This window comes from Watersipora subatra, chromosome 10, assembly GCF_963576615.1.
Source record: "Watersipora subatra chromosome 10, tzWatSuba1.1, whole genome shotgun sequence".
In the NCBI taxonomy this organism is placed as follows: domain Eukaryota; kingdom Metazoa; phylum Bryozoa; class Gymnolaemata; order Cheilostomatida; family Watersiporidae; genus Watersipora; species Watersipora subatra.
This window is the reverse complement of record NC_088717.1, coordinates 28,771,973-28,790,133: the sequence shown is the minus strand read 5'-3', so window position 1 is coordinate 28,790,133 and position 18,161 is coordinate 28,771,973. Positions and strand designations below refer to the sequence as shown.

General features: G+C 37.2%; 1 protein-coding gene across 1 annotated transcript in view; it reads left to right on the top strand.

The window, feature by feature from the left end:
• Positions 1-1,760: 1,760 nt before the first annotated feature.
• Positions 1,761-18,161, top strand: part of LOC137406394 (ankyrin repeat and LEM domain-containing protein 2-like) — a 34,166-nt gene continuing 17,765 nt past the window's right edge. Inside the window, exons 1-8 of the mRNA XM_068092969.1 lie at positions 1,761-1,860; positions 6,841-6,971; positions 8,898-9,074; positions 10,741-10,929; positions 11,502-11,685; positions 12,181-12,294; positions 13,988-14,124; positions 17,214-17,359. Coding sequence (XP_067949070.1) covers positions 1,773-1,860; positions 6,841-6,971; positions 8,898-9,074; positions 10,741-10,929; positions 11,502-11,685; positions 12,181-12,294; positions 13,988-14,124; positions 17,214-17,359 — 1,166 coding nt within the window. The 5' untranslated portion in view covers positions 1,761-1,772. The remainder of the gene's footprint in view (positions 1,861-6,840; positions 6,972-8,897; positions 9,075-10,740; positions 10,930-11,501; positions 11,686-12,180; positions 12,295-13,987; positions 14,125-17,213; positions 17,360-18,161) is intronic.

Here is an 18,161-nt window from a genome sequence, read left to right as displayed (position 1 = left end):
TTTTTCGACTATCACAGGTGACCAACAAGCTCGTCATGTTTGTCAGAGGATGATTTGCACTCCTTCAAGCTAAGGTTAAAAAATTAAACAAACTTTTGCGGTAGGTTTTGAGATATCAGTGTTCAAAATAACAGCATTGCAATGATGATGAAATAGACGTGTAAGGAGTAAGGACAATAAACATAGTTTTATTAAATGTGAAAAGTATATTGGTGAAAATATTTCGACGCATGAGGTTGCATGCAAGTGTAAACAGAAGCCATCTTGTTCAGCTATGTCCCATTTGAGCTGTTTTGAATAAGGATACTAATCTACGGCGTTTTAATGATGGTTGCGATCAACTGTTCGTTTTTGAGCTTTTAAGAGCTTGTAATCACATTTTCACATATATTCCATATTCCATTCCACATATTCCGTGATATAGCAAGTTGGACAATATAGTGTATTGGATAAATAGAAGTCCGCAGAACTAGAGGTTGGGAGTAGAGATGCCCTGATTTTAAATTCACCAGATGATTCAGATACCGATCCGATATACTGATTCTTATTGAAAAATAATCTGATTCATATACTGATTCAGATATTTTGTGTTGCATAGATAGTTGTTCATTTTATTATGCATATATAAACATACTACAAAGAAAATATATATTAATGTATTTATTTGTTTGTGTTTATGGGAAAAAATATATATACATATTCACATACTGACATACCGTGCATGTAGTAACAAAACAGTCCATGTTTCTTGTAATTTGTTAATAAAGGTAATTACTGTTAGTGGTACAGTTCTCTCTGTGATAACAAAGTTCTCTCTCCTATTGCCGGATGAACTGCTGCGCCTGTACAAATTTAGAGCAAATCAATGTTTCTTTTAATTTCCGTTAGTGATTCAATTCTCTCAGTAAGAAGTTTCTTTCTTCCATCACTATCAATGTAGCCAGTCGTACTGAAGGGGGTACTCACTTGCCACAGATAATGGAGGACAGGCTAAATACCGATAATCCACTGGGGTTACCGATTTTTGTACGATACAAATGATACATTGGTTCGTCAGGATCAAGCGAGTGGTAAATAACTTTATGCATCGACTGTTTAAATTACTTTGCTATGCTAGTAAATAGAAATATTGCACTGCGTTCTTGTCTCCCGCCTTTGTTATCTTGTTCGTGATTGGCTGCAATAAATCCTATCGCTGTAATTGGGAAATACCACACTTGCGATTGCGTCCTGGCTAAAGCAAAAAGTTTCCTGCACTGTGTTGATCAGGCTATAGGCATGAAATAAATTGTGTGGCAGGCCCGAAATTTATTAGGTCAAAGTAAGGAGCTTACAGCTGGTGATTTTTTATTAATGTAGCAGTTTTTAAGAAAAGATCGGCCGATACTGATTCAGATACTTGACACCTATATTGGCAGCGATTCCGATACCAAAATCAGGGCAACTCTAGTTGTTAGTTCAAATCCAGTTCGCAGCGGATTTCTCATTCTCAAAAGTTTGTCGCTAGATCTGGACAGAAGTGCGGATGGACAGATGGACAAACATTGAGATTTATATACATGTATATAGATGTCACCAACAGTATTAGAGTTCTATGACATTTTTTAGATTTTAGTTCTGACGTTTCCTTGTACATTATCCAGTTATTCACCTCTATACATTTTGTACCTCAACAGCGCTGGTTCTTGTTTGAATGTGATTAATAACACTAAAAATGAAACCGAAAATATGCGAGTGCAATGTCCTCAGATTACTTGTAGTTTGTTGCTGTCATGTCACATCACGAATATGACACTGCTACCTTGTTCTATGGAGTGCAAATACCTGCTGGCATTGTCATACCAGAAGGGTTGGTTGTTGGTAAGTTAACTTTTAGTTTGGTCACAGGCTTAAGTCGCATGAAAAAAATTGTAGATGTCAAACTTTATTACAAACATTAATATAAATTAAAAAGCTTTTCAAGTTTAATTGCGCTAGAGTGAAAGGCAGATTGATCATTTAATTAGTAGTTTTCGAAGCTTTTTAGAACCAAAGATCATGATAAAGCCTCTGTTTGCCTCATGCTTCAAAACCATCATATTGAAGCAAATATGGGCATAAAAATGTAGTATACCTTAGAAACATTGCAACAGAGTATAGTAATGCACTCTAATTTGCACTAGGTATAACATAAATTAATTAGAAATGTGTTTTTTGTTTTACTTTTATCTATACTTCTAAGAAAAATTTAGAACTTTTAGAAGTATTTTAGAACATTAGTTTATTTTTTAGAAAAATTTAGATTATTGTATTTTAGAAGTTACTTTATGTATAGAAACAAATGCTTGTGCAAATTATTATGTCTGAAGGTTTGTACATATCGCCATGTACAAACCTTACAAGCCATACATATTGAACATGGTGGTGATGGTAAGTCATGGTTTGTACATAGCGGTGATGGTAAGTCAAGGTTTATATATTGTGGTGAAGTCAGGGTTTTACTATAAGTTGGCATTTTGTAAATGCTCTTGGTGGTCTATAAAATCTTTATTTTGACTTTCATGATTATTCCTAACGATAGCTGCTTACCGTATTAGCTAGTTGAGGCATATTTACTTGAGAGTATCACGATAAATGCATTGTCGTTATGTTGCAACTGCGTAATGCTTTTGTCTTTGTGTTTTCGCTGCACAGCTCTGTTGTGACTCTCATTCTCATTATGATGTCCTGTTCATTTCATGTAGACTAGCCGAATCCGTGAAACTTTTGTTGTTTATACTGTGGTTTATACTTCGTTCAGTTACCGCTTTTCATCGCACGCAGTCGACAGCTCATTTTAGTCTTCAGGTGTCTATTCTTAGAGCCAATCGAATCCCATATAGACTTTCTCCATTTTTAAGTTTCCACAATGTTTACTTTTCGACGTGTTTATTTTCCCTCAAGTGTTTCACACTAGTAAATTGCTTGACTGATGTTTTGAATACAAACTATCTTGTTCCCAACATATATACGTTTAAATTGGGTGCGATAAAGTTTGATTTGCAATATTTTATTTAAATTATAAACTATACCTACATGAAACAATGTTTACAAAACTTTTTTATTTTTATATAGGAAATCAAGTGTTTGTCGTCATTCGTATGTCTAGTTAATAGCGATTGGTTAAAATATGCACATTTGAAGTCCGGTCCAACCTGAGATATCATGATGTGAAATGATTTCATGAACAATTTTTCTAAAGCGTGGCAAGGTGATTGCATGGTTTATTGATAGTGTGTTTGGCTTCACATTCGTACATCCAAATGTCTGGGTTCAATTCCCCTGAGGTATACATTATTTTTCCTAACCTTCCTAGCTGGCTTCAAACAGGCACAGCTTTTATAATAAAGATAAAAATATTGGCTCAAGTTATTAAATCTCATAGGGTAAAGAAACTTAGCCAATGGCAACTACACTACCTGTCACTGTTTATAAACTTAGCCAATGGCAACTACACTACCTGTCACTGTTTATAAACTCAGCCAATGGCAACTACACTACCTGTCACTGTTTATAAACTCAGCCAATGGCAACTACACTACCTGTCACTGTTTATAAACTTAGCCAATGGCAACTACACTACCTGTCACTGTTTATAAACTCAGCCAATGGCAACTACACTACCTGTCACTGTTTATAAACTCAGCCAATGGCAACTACACTACCTGTCACTGTTTATAAACTTAGCCAATGGCAACTACACTACCTGTCACTGTTTATAAACTTAGCCAATAGCAACTACACTACCTGTCACTGTTTATAAACTTAGCCAATGGCAACTACACTACCTGCCACTGTTTATAAACTTAGCCAATGGCAACTACACTACCTGTCACTGTTTATAAACTTAGCCAATGGCAACTACACTACCTGTCACTGTTTATAAACTTAGCCAATGGCAACTACACTACCTGTCACTGTTTATAAACTCAGCCAATGGCAACTACACTACCTGTCACTGTTTATAAACTTAGCCAATAGCAACTACACTACCTGTCACTGTTTATAAACTCAGCCAATAGCAACTACACTACCTGTCACTGTTTATAAACTTAGCCAATGGCAACTACACTACCTGTCACTGTTTATAAACTTAGCCAATAGCAACTACACTACCTGTCACTGTTTATAAACTCAGCCAATGGCAACTACACTACCTGTCACTGTTTATAAACTTAGCCAATGGCAACTACACTACCTGTCACTGTTTATAAACTTAGCCAATGGCAACTACACTACCTGTCACTGTTTATAAACTTAGCCAATGGCAACTACACTACCTGTCACTGTTTATAAACTGTTTGAAATCTTAAACCAATGTGTAGCATAAGAAGTAAGAAATGTTTTGTCAGCAATCTGTTTCAGCTATCCCTCTAGCTTTCAACTATATGAATTATGCATTGGCCAAACATACACAGAAATAACCAAACGCCTTCATTTAAAAGTTAGAATGGTAAATGTTGTATATGCTGATTAAAAATGAATTCGTTATGCAAAAGCTTCTTTGTTACTTGTGAAATGCCGGGCATTTGGCTAGTATACAATATTTCTCATAAAGGTAATCTTTCTTTCTGACCACAAATGAAATCCTTCCGAGGACAAATTTCAACTTTATCGCTGTTCATAGACTTGATTGTGATACCATAACTTCCTCAAGCGTGACAAGTGCGTCGAAAGAATACAAAAATTCTGCTTTGAGCTGTTCCACTCTTCTTTATCATTCAATATCTGTCTCTCTGCTGCCTTCATCGTTTATCCATTTTGATGGTAAACAATTAAGGATATAATAATAATACTCATAACTAAACAATTAAGAATATATACTCATAATAACTGTAGTTTCTATTTTATATCAATAATTCGCTAAGAAGATTCTGTTGAGAATCTTCGCTAAGAAGTGTTTTCAAACAGCACAAAATGGAAGGTCATTGTTTAAATTAATTTTACTTAATTACGGTTAATTAAATTTGGGCATATGTGATACCATAATTTCGTGAAGTGTGACAAATGCTTTGGAGTACAAATATTAAACAACTAGCTGTGCCACCTGGCGTTGCCCGTGTAATAGAAGAGTCTTTGGACAGAAAATTGATTTCTATTTTACATATAACAACATTTGCCATTCTAACTTTCAAACTACATATCATGAGAGAAGTGTGTCGTGTAGTTGAAATAAATTAAGAGAAAAATAAAAACAACTGTAAAGGTTTTAAAACTTTGTCGAACAACTGTACCTTTCAAGCTATTAGCCTGGCATATTGCCAATGGAAAACTCCACTAAGCTAGTTAATAAGGTTAGGCTTCCAATGACGGTAAGCCATGACCATGAGTCTGTATTGTTGTCCAGCTCAGCTGTTCTAATAATAGCTATAGCCGGATTTCCAACAGACGAACGGACTTTGAGAAATACATACATATATATATATACATGTATATATATATATATATATATATATATATATATATATATATATATATATATATAGATACTGAGATACTTCTACAGTGATAGTGTAAAACATGGGACAAATGAAAAACTTGGGCGAGCTTGTGATAATTAGAATTTATTTCAGCCCGCATTGATCAATGACCTCCCAACCTCCAATTGAACTCAATTGAACTCGTGATAATAAGGATGAGGTTAAGTAGTGTTATGCTATTCTGGAATATTTGCATTTACTTTTCACTGTGAATAGTTGATTAGTCTAAATGACTCTTCTAGGTAAACGACCTTCTCTTGCTTTAATTTTTAATTATCTAAAATCTTTTTCATCAATTACAGTAGACAGAATGCAAAATATTGTTAAATATGCATGAGTACATTAAAAAAGTTGCAATAAAACTTAGGGTTCAGATAGAAGGCCGACTGTTTTTATGCTGCCAGCTGCCCAACTGCTGCTAATCAGGGTTGGAAAAAACCACGGTTTTTATGGAAAAACCGAAAAGACCAGGCTTTTTTGGTTTAAACCGGTTTTTATGGTTTAAACCGGTTTTTATAGTTTTTATAATTTTACCAAGGTTTTTGCATTTTTAAGTTTAATTAACATCACTTATTATAGCTGCATGATTGAGTATTGAACATACATATGTGTGGAATCATCTGTTAAAGATGGTACTGTGGAAGTTTTTCATGAGAAAGATGAGAGAAAACATATGGAAATTTCAGAATGAGTCTTTGATCAAACATGATCGATGCAATACAGAGCAAAAATCTTTTGACATAAAGTGAATATTTTACATACTCTGCTCTATGTATAAGTAGGAATTTTAATCCAAGTGATTAGTCGTGTGATAGTGCAGAGCATGATGCATAATGCAGATGCATTGCTAGTGTTTGGAGCAGTGGCAGATGACTCAACTTCTATCACCTGAATACTAGCATCACTGTCTAAATTGGTGTTTTCATCTTGACATTTTGCTACGTGAGCTTTAAGCAGCACACCTATTACATTTTGCTGTAAAACCTTTGCCTTTTGCAGTTCGAGTCATTAAGTCACTAAGTTCACGAGTTCACTAAGTCATTGTTGTGCTAGGATTTCATGTAGTTTCAACTTGAGCTCTACCATCAATTTACTACTGTGTCCTAAATAAACTTCCACAGCTGATAACTACATATAATTGCATTTCTATTGCACATGAACCACTAGGAGCTTAAAATATTATGTTTTTCACCAAAAATAATGAAAAAACCATAAAAACCGGTTTTTTCACCCTGGTTTGAACCGCTCAGTTTAAACCATTGGTTTTAACATATGGTTTAAACCATTGGTTTAAACCGAGCCAACCCTGCTGCTTATCATTCTGCTGCTGGCTCTTTTGTAGAAAGATTCTACACAGACAAGACTAAAGCCCTTGAAATTCTGAAAAAGATAAAACCAGCTCGAATGAAACAATTTTCAACGCAGGAAGATGCGATTCTATTTAATTCAACTCAACCCGACACACCTTCACAAGTACAACTCAGCTTATCCCATTTGTACAAGCTCAGTCTTTGATAAACTAACTATTGCTCATTGCTGTGGTACGTCAGCTGTGGCACGTCAGCTGCGGTACGTCAGCTGCGGTACGTCAGCTGCGGTACGTCAGCTGCGGTACGTCAGCTGCGGTACGTCAGCTGCGGTACGTCAGCTGCGGTACGTCAGCTGCGGTACGTCAGCTGCGGTACGTCAGCTGCGGTACGTCAGCTGCGGTACGTCAGCTGCGGTACGTCAGCTGCGGTACGTCAGCTGCGGTACGTCAGCTGCGGTACGTCAGCTGCGGTACGTCAGCTGCGGTACGTCAGCTGCGGTACGTCAGCTGCGGTACGTCAGCTGCGGTACGTCAGCTGCGGTACGTCAGCTGCGGTACGTCAGCTGCGGTACGTCAGCTGCGGTACGTCAGCTGCGGTAAGTCTGCTGCGGTACGTCAGCTGCGGTACGTCAGCTGCGGTACGTCAGCTGCGGTACGTCAGCTGCGATACGTCAGCTGCGGTACGTCAGCTGCGGTACGTCAGCTGCGGTACGTCAGCTGTGGTAGGTCAGCTGTGGTACGTCAGCTGTGGTAGGTCAGCTGTGGTAGGTCAGCTGTGGTAGGTCAGCTGTGGTAGGTCAGTGCAATCGTCATTGAAGATGAACTAACACAAAGTTTAAGTAGATTTTATCAGAAAATGTCAGTATTTTTGTAACATTTGACAATGTTTTTGATAATTGCAGTCATCTGACTGCCAGGATGTTTCAAAATAAAAATCTATTTCAAGTCTATTTCGTCGTTCTCTTTGCTGAAGTCCCAATATAGATTCATAATCGCACTTTTGATTGAATCGGAGCATTTTAATCACGATCAATCGTTGTCGATTTCAATCTTGAAACATTCTGGCAGCCAGATTATATCAAACATCAAAAACAATCGCACATGATAAAAAAATACCAATACTTTCTGATAAAATCGACTAAACTTTTGTGTGAGTTCATCGTATACTCGCATATGTGTGGAGTATACAGAATACATATGTGTGGTTGCTCCTAGCAGTATACAGAATGTGTGGTTGCTCCAAGCAGTATACAGAATGTGTGGTTGCTCCAAGCAGTATACAGTATACAGAATGTGTGGTTGCTCCAAGCAGTATACAGAATACATATGGTATACATACATGTATGTGTGGTTGCTTCAAGAAGTATACAGAATACATATGTGTGGTTGCTCCAAGCAGTATACAGAATGTTGTCTGGCAAAAATTTGAATCATTGATTTTATTGAAAAGAGTTTAATATATTGAAAGATGTTAAAGAAAGTTTTTTTTTCATGCTTTTTATAAAGCGTGATAACAAATGTAATAAATAGCGTCATTTTCCAGAAGTACAAAACAAATATGACTGGCATTAAGTGTGAAGATATTGCCGGGCTCTTTTGATTTTGATTGTACGAAGGTATTGCAGTAGGTATAGTATATTTAGGTATATTTAGGTATTTTATAATAGGTATAGTAATATTTGTTGACAGAACTGAAATAACAACATGAATGAATAATATCCTTTATTTGAGTCATGATGATAAATGTTGTAAACATTTAAACCTTTCTTAAGGTCAAGGCTGAAGGCAAAAAGAGCGTGTCACTCTGTACTCTCTACTTGTTTCTAGGAAAAGGTGCTACTTACACCTGTTGAATTTGAGGCTACTGAACTTGGGACTTACCTTATGAAGTCATGGATCTCATTACTGGTTTATGATTCATTGACATAAACTGAGGGTCATGAGACTTCCTAAACGGTGTGAGACCGGGTGTGAGACCTTGCTACGGGTTTTGCACTCAATTTAGTCTTCAGCCTCAGCCTTGTCTCGATAAGCGTGATTGTGTTGGAAAGACTGGTCTTCAGCCAATATTATTGTCTCGTGTTCTGCAGAATGAAAAAGGTATTGGAAGTGGAGCGGAGACCCTTCCTTATCCTAGTCTAAAGCTACAGGATTTAGTAGTTTTGCGACAGGCGATAGAGAAAGGAAATACCGATAAAATCAAAGAGCTTGTGGAAAGTAATCCGCGGTATCTGATTTCCTCTGGCGATACTCCCACAATTCTTCAGGTTTGTTTTCTTTTTACAGATATTGACACAATCCACGCAAATGGAGATATTCTCTTCAACCATACCTCCTCTGATTTTGTTTAGACTCCTCAGCAGTTTCTCCCTCAGCACTAATTATTATAGTCGATTGTTTCTCTAGTTGACTGCTGACAACAATGATTTAGGAGCAATGCTAACTGTGTTGTCTTATATGATACACTTGTATAGGAGAGGTATAGATACATTGCTCTTCGTTCTACTGCTCTCAAATGACACACTTGTATAGGAGAGGTACAGATACAATGCTTTTCGTTTTACTGCTGTCAAATGATACACTTGTATAGGAGAGGTACAGATACAATGCCCTTCGTTTTACTGCTCTCAAATGATACACTTGTATAGGAGAGGTACAGTTACCATGCCCTTCGTTTTACTGCTCTCAAATGACACACTTGTATAGGAGAGGTACAGTTACCATACCCTTCGTTTTACTGCTCTCAAATGATACACTTGTATAGGAGAGGTACAGTTACCATACCCTTCGTTTTACTGCTCTCAAATGATACACTTGTATAGGAGAGGTACAGTTACCATACCCTTCGTTTTACTGCTCTCAAATGATACACTTGTATAGGAGAGGTACAGTTACCATGCCCTTCGTTTTACTGCTCTCAAATGACACACTTGTATAGGAGAGGTACAGATACAATGCCCTTCGTTTTACTGCTCTCAAATGATACACTTGTATAGGAGAGGTACAGATACAATGCCCTTCGTTTTACTGCTCTCAAATGATACACTTGTATAGGAGAGGTACAGATACAATGCCCTTCGTTCTACTGCTGTCAAATGACACACTTGTATAGGAGAGGTACAGATACAATGCCCTTCGTTTTACTGCTGTCAAATGACACACTTGTATAGGAGAGGTACAGATACAATGCCATTCGTTTTACTGCTCTCAAATGATACACTTGTATAGGAGAGGTACAGATACAATGCCCTTCGTTTTACTGCTCTCAAATGATACACTTGTATAGGAGAGGTACAGTTACCATGCCCTTCGTTTTACTGCTCTCAAATGACACACTTGTATAGGAGAGGTACAGATACAATGCCCTTCGTTTTACTGCTCTCAAATGATACACTTGTATAGGAGAGGTACAGTTACCATGCCCTTCGTTTTACTGCTCTCAAATGACACACTTGTATAGGAGAGGTACAGATACAATGCCCTTCGTTTTACTGCTCTCAAATGATACACTTGTATAGGAGAGGTACAGATACAATGCCCTTCGTTCTACTGCTGTCAAATGACACACTTGTATAGGAGAGGTACAGTTACCATGCCCTTCGTTTTACTGCTCTCAAATGATACACTTGTATAGGAGAGGTACAGTTACCATGCCCTTCGTTTTACTGCTCTCAAATGATACACTTGTATAGGAGAGGTGCACATACAATGCCCTTCGTTCTACTGCTCTCAAATGATACACTTATATAGGAGGGGTACAGATACAATGCCCTTCGTTCTACTGCTCTCAAATGATACACTTGTATAGGAGAGGTACAGATACAATGCCCTTCGTTTTACTGCTCTTAAATGATACACTTGTATAGGAGAGGTACAGATACAATGCTTTTCGTTTTACTGCTCTCAAATGATACACTTGTGATACATGTATAGGAGAGGTACAGATACAATGCCCTTCATTCCGCTGCTCTCAAAGGTTCACTCAAAGCTGCTGAGGTCATCCTCAACTACCTGAGCAGCCCTGAGCTCTTCTCTAGACTCTATCCCACAGACACAGATGAGCGGAGGGAGAGGAGAATGTTGTTCCTTATTGACCTTTACCTTAACACACCAGACAAAGGGGTTTGTCTTACTATTTTTTCACCAATCTATATAAATCTCAGTGTTTGTCTTTTTGTTAAACCCTGTGTTCAGTTATAGCAATTAGCATAACATTATAGCAATAAAAAATCCATATCGCAGAGTATTTGATCCTGGAATCTCCCATTCACAAGGCGACAAGCTAACCCATTAATCTACACGGGATATAAGGGATTCATTGGGCAGATAGTCATTATCTGGATTAAAATACGCATAGCGACTCTGTTATGCACAACGTGACTAAAGCTTGCTCTCACAGCTCTTATTAGTAAGTTTTGCAATATGTATACTAGCTTACTCAAATTAGTCAATGGCAACTACATTACCTGCCACTGTTCATAAGTTGTTTTTAGCACCCAGGCATTTGGCTAGTTTCTAATATAATAAACAAAGTGTTTGCTTTTATTTGCGCATGCTTTCTGTGTTTTTATAGTACTATACGAAATTATTTTTATTGTTGCAGTCATGCTACATCTAATATAGAGCAATAATTTTATTTTTGAACATGTTTTCTAATGTAATTTAATCTCATGGTTTTGTCTTTTTTTGTCTAGTGCAATGAGACACCATTGCATTTCGCTGCAAAGTTTGGGCACTTTGAAGTGGTGAAGTTGTTGGTGAATGAAGTGAGTATTGAGAGGGATCGATTGAACAGGGATGGTCGGACACCAGCCCAAGTGGCCTGTACTAGAGTACCCAAGTCTAGCGATTCTTCAAAAATTCTCGAGGTTCTTGAGGGTAAGCGCCTTCTCGACTCTAGTTCTACATTCTCGATTTTGACTCTATGTTTGGTTCTATATCGAGCATTGTATTCACCACTATATTTAACATTACCATAATAATAATATTATGGTAATGATATTAATATGGACATAATATTGCTATTGTCATGAGCGAGTTGGGAGTTGTACTGCTAATATCAGAAGTTGGAGCTGTACTGCCAACATCAGAAGATGAGAGTTGTTCTGCCAACATCAGAAGTTGGGAGTTGTACTGCCAACATTAAAAGTTGGGAGTTGTACTGCTAGCATCAGAAGTTGGAAGTTGTACTGCCATCTGTTGGGAGTAGTGCTTCCAACTTCTGAAGTTGGAGTTTTGCTTCCTCTGACAGAAGTTAGGAATTACGCTGTTAGCACCAGAGGTTCCAAGCTGTTAGCACCAGAGGTTTAAAGATCGTTGTTCCCATTGGTACACCCGAGGTGATTTTGCTGTTCACATTTATTTTTGCTGCAGGTCAGTGTTACATTCCACTCTACAGATCTGAAGATGACACTCTGATGCCATTCGTTGGTGACCCGTGGTCTCCAGGGTGTAAGTCCTCACCAAGGGCAAGGGATCCCTATGCTGGTAGGTGAACTCACAATCCAATCACATATAATCTGAGTTGTGTGATCGGGTTTATTTTGTTGGTGGCTTGTTTTTATTCATTGAATGTTTTATACAATAAGTATTTTTGTTACTCACAAACATAATGGGAAATCACTAGGTTTAAAAAATGTTTTAAAATTTTTATTATTCTGAAAATTTGGCTGACTGTCAGACTGTATCAGCCTGTCATATTAATAGAGTAGATGCTTTTACAAAGTAAATAATCCGCTCCAGGAACGTTTATGTTATAGGGATTTTGCGTTATAAGATCAGTAAAATACATGGGAATTGCCTAATCCATTCCAAGATCTTTCCGAACTCGCCCCTTTGGCCATGCAAAAAGGAAAACTTTGACCTAGCTCTTTTAATTTGTGTGCCGCATCGTAACTGCACCGTAACTGCACCATAGCTGCACCGTAACTGCACCGTAGCCGCACCGTAGCTACACCGTAGCTGCACCGTAGCATCTGTAACTTTCCTTTTTATGATCAACTTCACGGGCTTTATAGACAATGATTGCGTTAATTTTACAAGAAGCTGATAGGGACTGCACATCTACGACATTCATTTACAACTGTTTGCTTATTTTTTTTAAACAGCAAAATCTGTTCTGCATTGTAAAGCTAATAACAAATACTTGATGTGTCTAAAAAAATGCAAAACACAAATCTTTTTACTATAACAAGCGGTACTACCTGTTCGTCGTCTATCTGTATCCAGGAGTCAAGGTTAGGATAAAAGATAACGTTTGACGATACTCCAACTCGTGACATTCAGATTGGTAGACTTGTTGCTGTAACACCTGCACTAATCGCCTATAAGTATTTATTCACAATTGCGCAGCTACCCTATTCTCTGATTTATCACATTTAACGATCTATTACGACGAACTAGAATGCCGCGAAAATTGTAAATATAATACATATAGCGCTATACGCACATCATTTTTTCTTCTGAACTGGCGATCTAAATTTTTTCTTCAAAATTCGATTTGAATGTTAGTCTATCTCGCCTTGCGAAATAGACTAACATTCAAATCGAATTTGAGAAGTCGCCTGACTTGACACTTTACGTTAAATGGACTTTTTTATGTAGTATGAAGCCAAACTTAACAAAATTTTTACGTTATTTTTATTTTACATTATAGGAGTGTCTACTGTATTGTCTGTTATGTTCAAATGTCGTCTTAAATGTTATAAAACTTGCAAATGTTCAGCTTACTTGTTGATACTACTACTTTCCTTCCCTTAAGATTTATGGATGCATCATTTATATTTTGACTATTTATTTTCTGAATATTACATATGTTCATTTATTTGTATTCTATTATTTATTTATGTATACAATATTTTATATTACATAATTTTTTATATATATTTCATTTTTTATATTTTATAGATTATCTTAATAGATTTAACCTAATTTAATCTAGTCACAATTTCAGTATTCACATTTTAAAAGACAAAAGTAAGCATTTTTACATACAAAGACCTTGTCTTTGTATGGATTTTTACAAACTCTTGTCTTTCTTATGGATTCCGTTCGGATTCTTACAAAGTTAACTTTTCAAACAATCAGCTTCTAACATGTATGTTATATTTACATATTTACATATATATACATGCATATGTACATTTGATCTATGAAGGATTTGAACCTCTTTCAATGGCAGGCCCTTATACTATGTTAAGCCCATTACGCGCTGCTCATCAGCATAAACTCGCTGCGATGTCTTCTCCCTCGTCTCCTCACAAGATCTCACAGGGTATGGCTGTCAAAGCTGTCGCTGGACCTATGTCACCCAAACAGGTAGAGACCTTGAGTAAAGGCCTTGGTTCATCATTAGCGATTGAGAGTTTTATAGAGAGAGGCTCAATTTCTAAACCAATTAACATTGATTAAAAACAGCAAAAAGTGCTAACAATTAACAATATATGAGTGATCAATCGGTGCGCAAGGAAATATGAGTGGTGGTTAGGTACACAAGTCAAAAATTACACGTCACAAGCGAAGAAAACGACTTATTATTTATGGCTGGCTGACGTATGCTTGGAGGACTGCCTTGCTGTTTATGTTTAAGATTATGATTAGACGGTTGGAGCTCATCTCTGTTATTTCCGAGTTGTTTTTGATGTCCTACAGTTCCGTCCATTCCACAGTTTTGCTGATACATTAACACTTCTTTTCAGTATTTGCATCTTCCAGATACTGCCTGGTAAAATGATTGGTAGAGAAGTTGCTTATTCTTTTCATAAATTCATAATATGGCACCAAAATCTGTAATCTTTGTAAAATATTCACGGAAATATGATGTTATTTTCATTAACAAACTGCTGTAAGACGCTTACAAAATATTATCAAACAGTTGGTGATACGCAATCCAACTTTTACTCCCTCTTGTCTGCATTTTTCAGTAACTATCTTACGTTGTGTTGTCTAGTGCAGGGTAAAACAGGGCTTCAACAGGTCACTAAACCTCAATTCATTTATAAATGGTACAATGTGTGACATTACTTGATGCCACCAGGTGTCTTCTTTTAGCCCTTGACTTTCTAGTTATTGTACAGTGATCATTTACCAAGCATTACTCTATCAAACACCTAAAACAGTTATTGTACAGTGATCAGTTACCCAGCATTACTCTATCAAACACCTAAAACAGTTATTGTACAGGTATCAGTTACCAAGCATTGCTCTATCAAACACCTAAAACAGTTATTGTACAGTGATCAGTTACCAAGCATTGCTCTATCAAATACCTAAAACAGTTATTGTACAGTGATCAGTTACCAAGCATTACTCTATCAAACACCTAAAACAGTTATTGTACAGTGATCAGTTACCAAGCGTTACTCTATCAAACACCTAAAATAGTTATTGTACAGTGATCAGTTACCAAGCATTGCTCTATCAAACACCTAAAACAGTTATTGTACAGTGATCAGTTACCAAGCATTGCTCTATCAAACACCTAAAACAGTTATTGTACAGCGATCAGTTACCAAGCATTACTCTATCAAACACCTAAAATAGTTATTGTACAGCGATCAGTTACCAAGCATTACTCTAACAAACACCTAAAATAGTTATTGTACAGCGATCAGTTACCAAGCATTACTCTATCAAACACCTAAAATAGTTATTGTACAGTGATCAGTTACCAAGCATTACTCTATCAAACACCTAAAACAGTTATTGTACAGTGATCAGTTACCAAGCATTGCTCCATCAAACACCTAAAACAGTTATTGTACAGCGATCAGTTACCAAGCATTACTCTATCAAACACCTAAATTAGTTATTGTACAGTGATCAGTTACCCAGCATTACTCTATCAAACACCTAAAACAGTTATTGTACAGTGATCAGTTACCAAGCATTGCTCTATCAAACACCTAAAACAGTTATTGTACAGTGATCAGTTACCAAGCATTACTCTATCAAACACCTAAAATAGTTATTGTACAGTGATCAGTTACCAAGCATTACTCTACCAAACACCTAAAACAGTTATTGTACAGTGATCAGTTACCAAGCATTACTCTATCAAACATCTAAAACAGTCATTGTACAGTGATCAGTTACCAAGCATTGCTCTATCAAACACCTAAAACAGTTATTGTACAGTGATCAGTTACCAAGCATTACTCTATCAAACACCTAAAACAGTTATTGTACAGGTATCAGTTACCAAGCATTGCTCTATCAAACACCTAAAACAGTTATTGTACAGTGATCAGTTACCAAGCATTGCTCTATCAAATACCTAAAACAGTTATTGTACAGTGATCAGTTACCAAGCATTACTCTATCAAACACCTAAAACAGTTATTGTACAGTGATCAGTTACCAAGCGTTACTCTATCAAACACCTAAAATAGTTATTGTACAGGGATCAGTTACCGAGCATTACTCTATCAAACACCTAAAATAGTTATTGTACAGGGACTAGTTAGACGAGAAATTGGAAATTTTTTAAGTGGCACAAGCTATCAAAGCTATCAAAGTAATACCTAAATTATCTGGTATCTCTTGTGCCTATAATTAAGCACAAATGGTAAAGAGTCCTTACATGCAGTTGAGCATTAAGGGCTCAATGCGTCAGCTTTTTTTTAGTAATTAGTGCTTATTAGATGCACTTGAATTTTCTTCATGAACATTCATGCATTATCAGTTTGACCATTGGCATAGTTTTTGGTAAGCTTCGTATAGTGTCTGACGAGCTTGGTATGGTGTCTGATGAGCTTGGTATAGTGTCTGACGAGCTTGGTATGGTGTCTGATGAGCTTGGTATGGTGTCTGACGAGCTTGGTACGGTGTCTGACGAGCTTGGTACGGTGTCTGATGAGCTTGGTATGGTGTCTGACGAGCTTGCTACGGTGTCTGACGAGCTTGGTACCGTGTCTGACGAGCTTGGTACGGTGTTTGATAAGCTTGGTATGGTATCTGACGAGGTTGGTATGGTGTTTGATGAGCTGGTATGGTGTCTGATGAGCTTGGTATGGTGTCTCACAAGTTTTCTAAGCTGCCTGGTTCACTCGGTATGGCGCCTGATTAGCTTTGTATAGTGCCTGGTTAGTGTGGTATTGTGTCTGTAAGCTTGTTATGGTGCCTTGGCAAGCTGTGCATAGTTCCTGGTTAGCTTTGTCTGGTGCCTGGGAGCTGTGCATGGTGCCTGGTTAGCTTGGTGTGGTGTCTGGGAGCTGTGCATGGTGCCTGGTTAGCTTCGTGTGGTGTCTGGGAGCTATGCGTGGTGCCTGGTTAGCTTCGTCTGGGGTCTGGGGTCTGGGAGCTATGCGCGGTGCCTTATAAATTTCAAAGAGCGCTTGATAGGATCGGAAGCATGTATATAAAGCTTTTCACGGACAACTGCACTGTGTGATATTGTTTGCTAACAGGCATCCGAGTTCAAGCGGAGTTGGTCTTCACCTCGGCGCCCAGTCAATAGCAAAAAACGACGGCTGAATGGTGGAGGGGAAATCAAACAACCTTACTCTGATATCATCAAAACTGATCCATTTAAGGGACTCGAATTTGTTGGCAGGTTTGTCTGAACATGCCGAGTTTTACTGATAAATTAGTTATAATTATTCGTTTTGTGGTGATGATTTTATTGATGTCTTGTTCTTGTTGGTTTCTCAAGAACAATCCACTAAAACGCAGACGATTTCCTAGCTAGGCAAGGCTTATCAGTCTCAGAATTTTCAAATGTTGGCAAAAATTAATCGTTAATCAATATATTTTTAGTCAAATGTTTTAATCCAGCAAAAATATTCCTTGGTAAGAGTATTGAACACAAATCATGGATTTTGGTTTGCGCGTAAATTTTCTATCAGGGAATTATTTTCGGAACTTTTGCAATACACGAACAGAGCGTAGAATATAATTGTGGTATGGGCGACAACAGCATTCCGCTTATGTAATAGGTTACAACTTATCAATATGTAATATTTTTAATTGTTTCGTTGTTATTTGTTGTGTAAGTGCTGACATACTCTCATCTGTTATTAGTTGTGTAAGTGCTGACATACTCTCATCTGTTATTAGTTGTATAAGTGCTGATATACTTTCATCATCTGTTATTAGTTGTGTAAGTGCTGATATACTCTCATCTGTTATTAGTGTTATAAGTGCTGATATACTCTCATCATCTGTTATTAGTCGTGTAAGTGACTGACATACTCTCATCAGCTGTTATTAGTTGTGTAAGTGCTCATATACTCTCATCATCTGTTATTAGTTGTGTAAGTGACTGACATACTCTCATCATCTGTTATTAGTTGTATAAGTGCTGATATACTCTCATCATCTGTTATTAGTTGTATAAGTGCTGATATACTCTCATC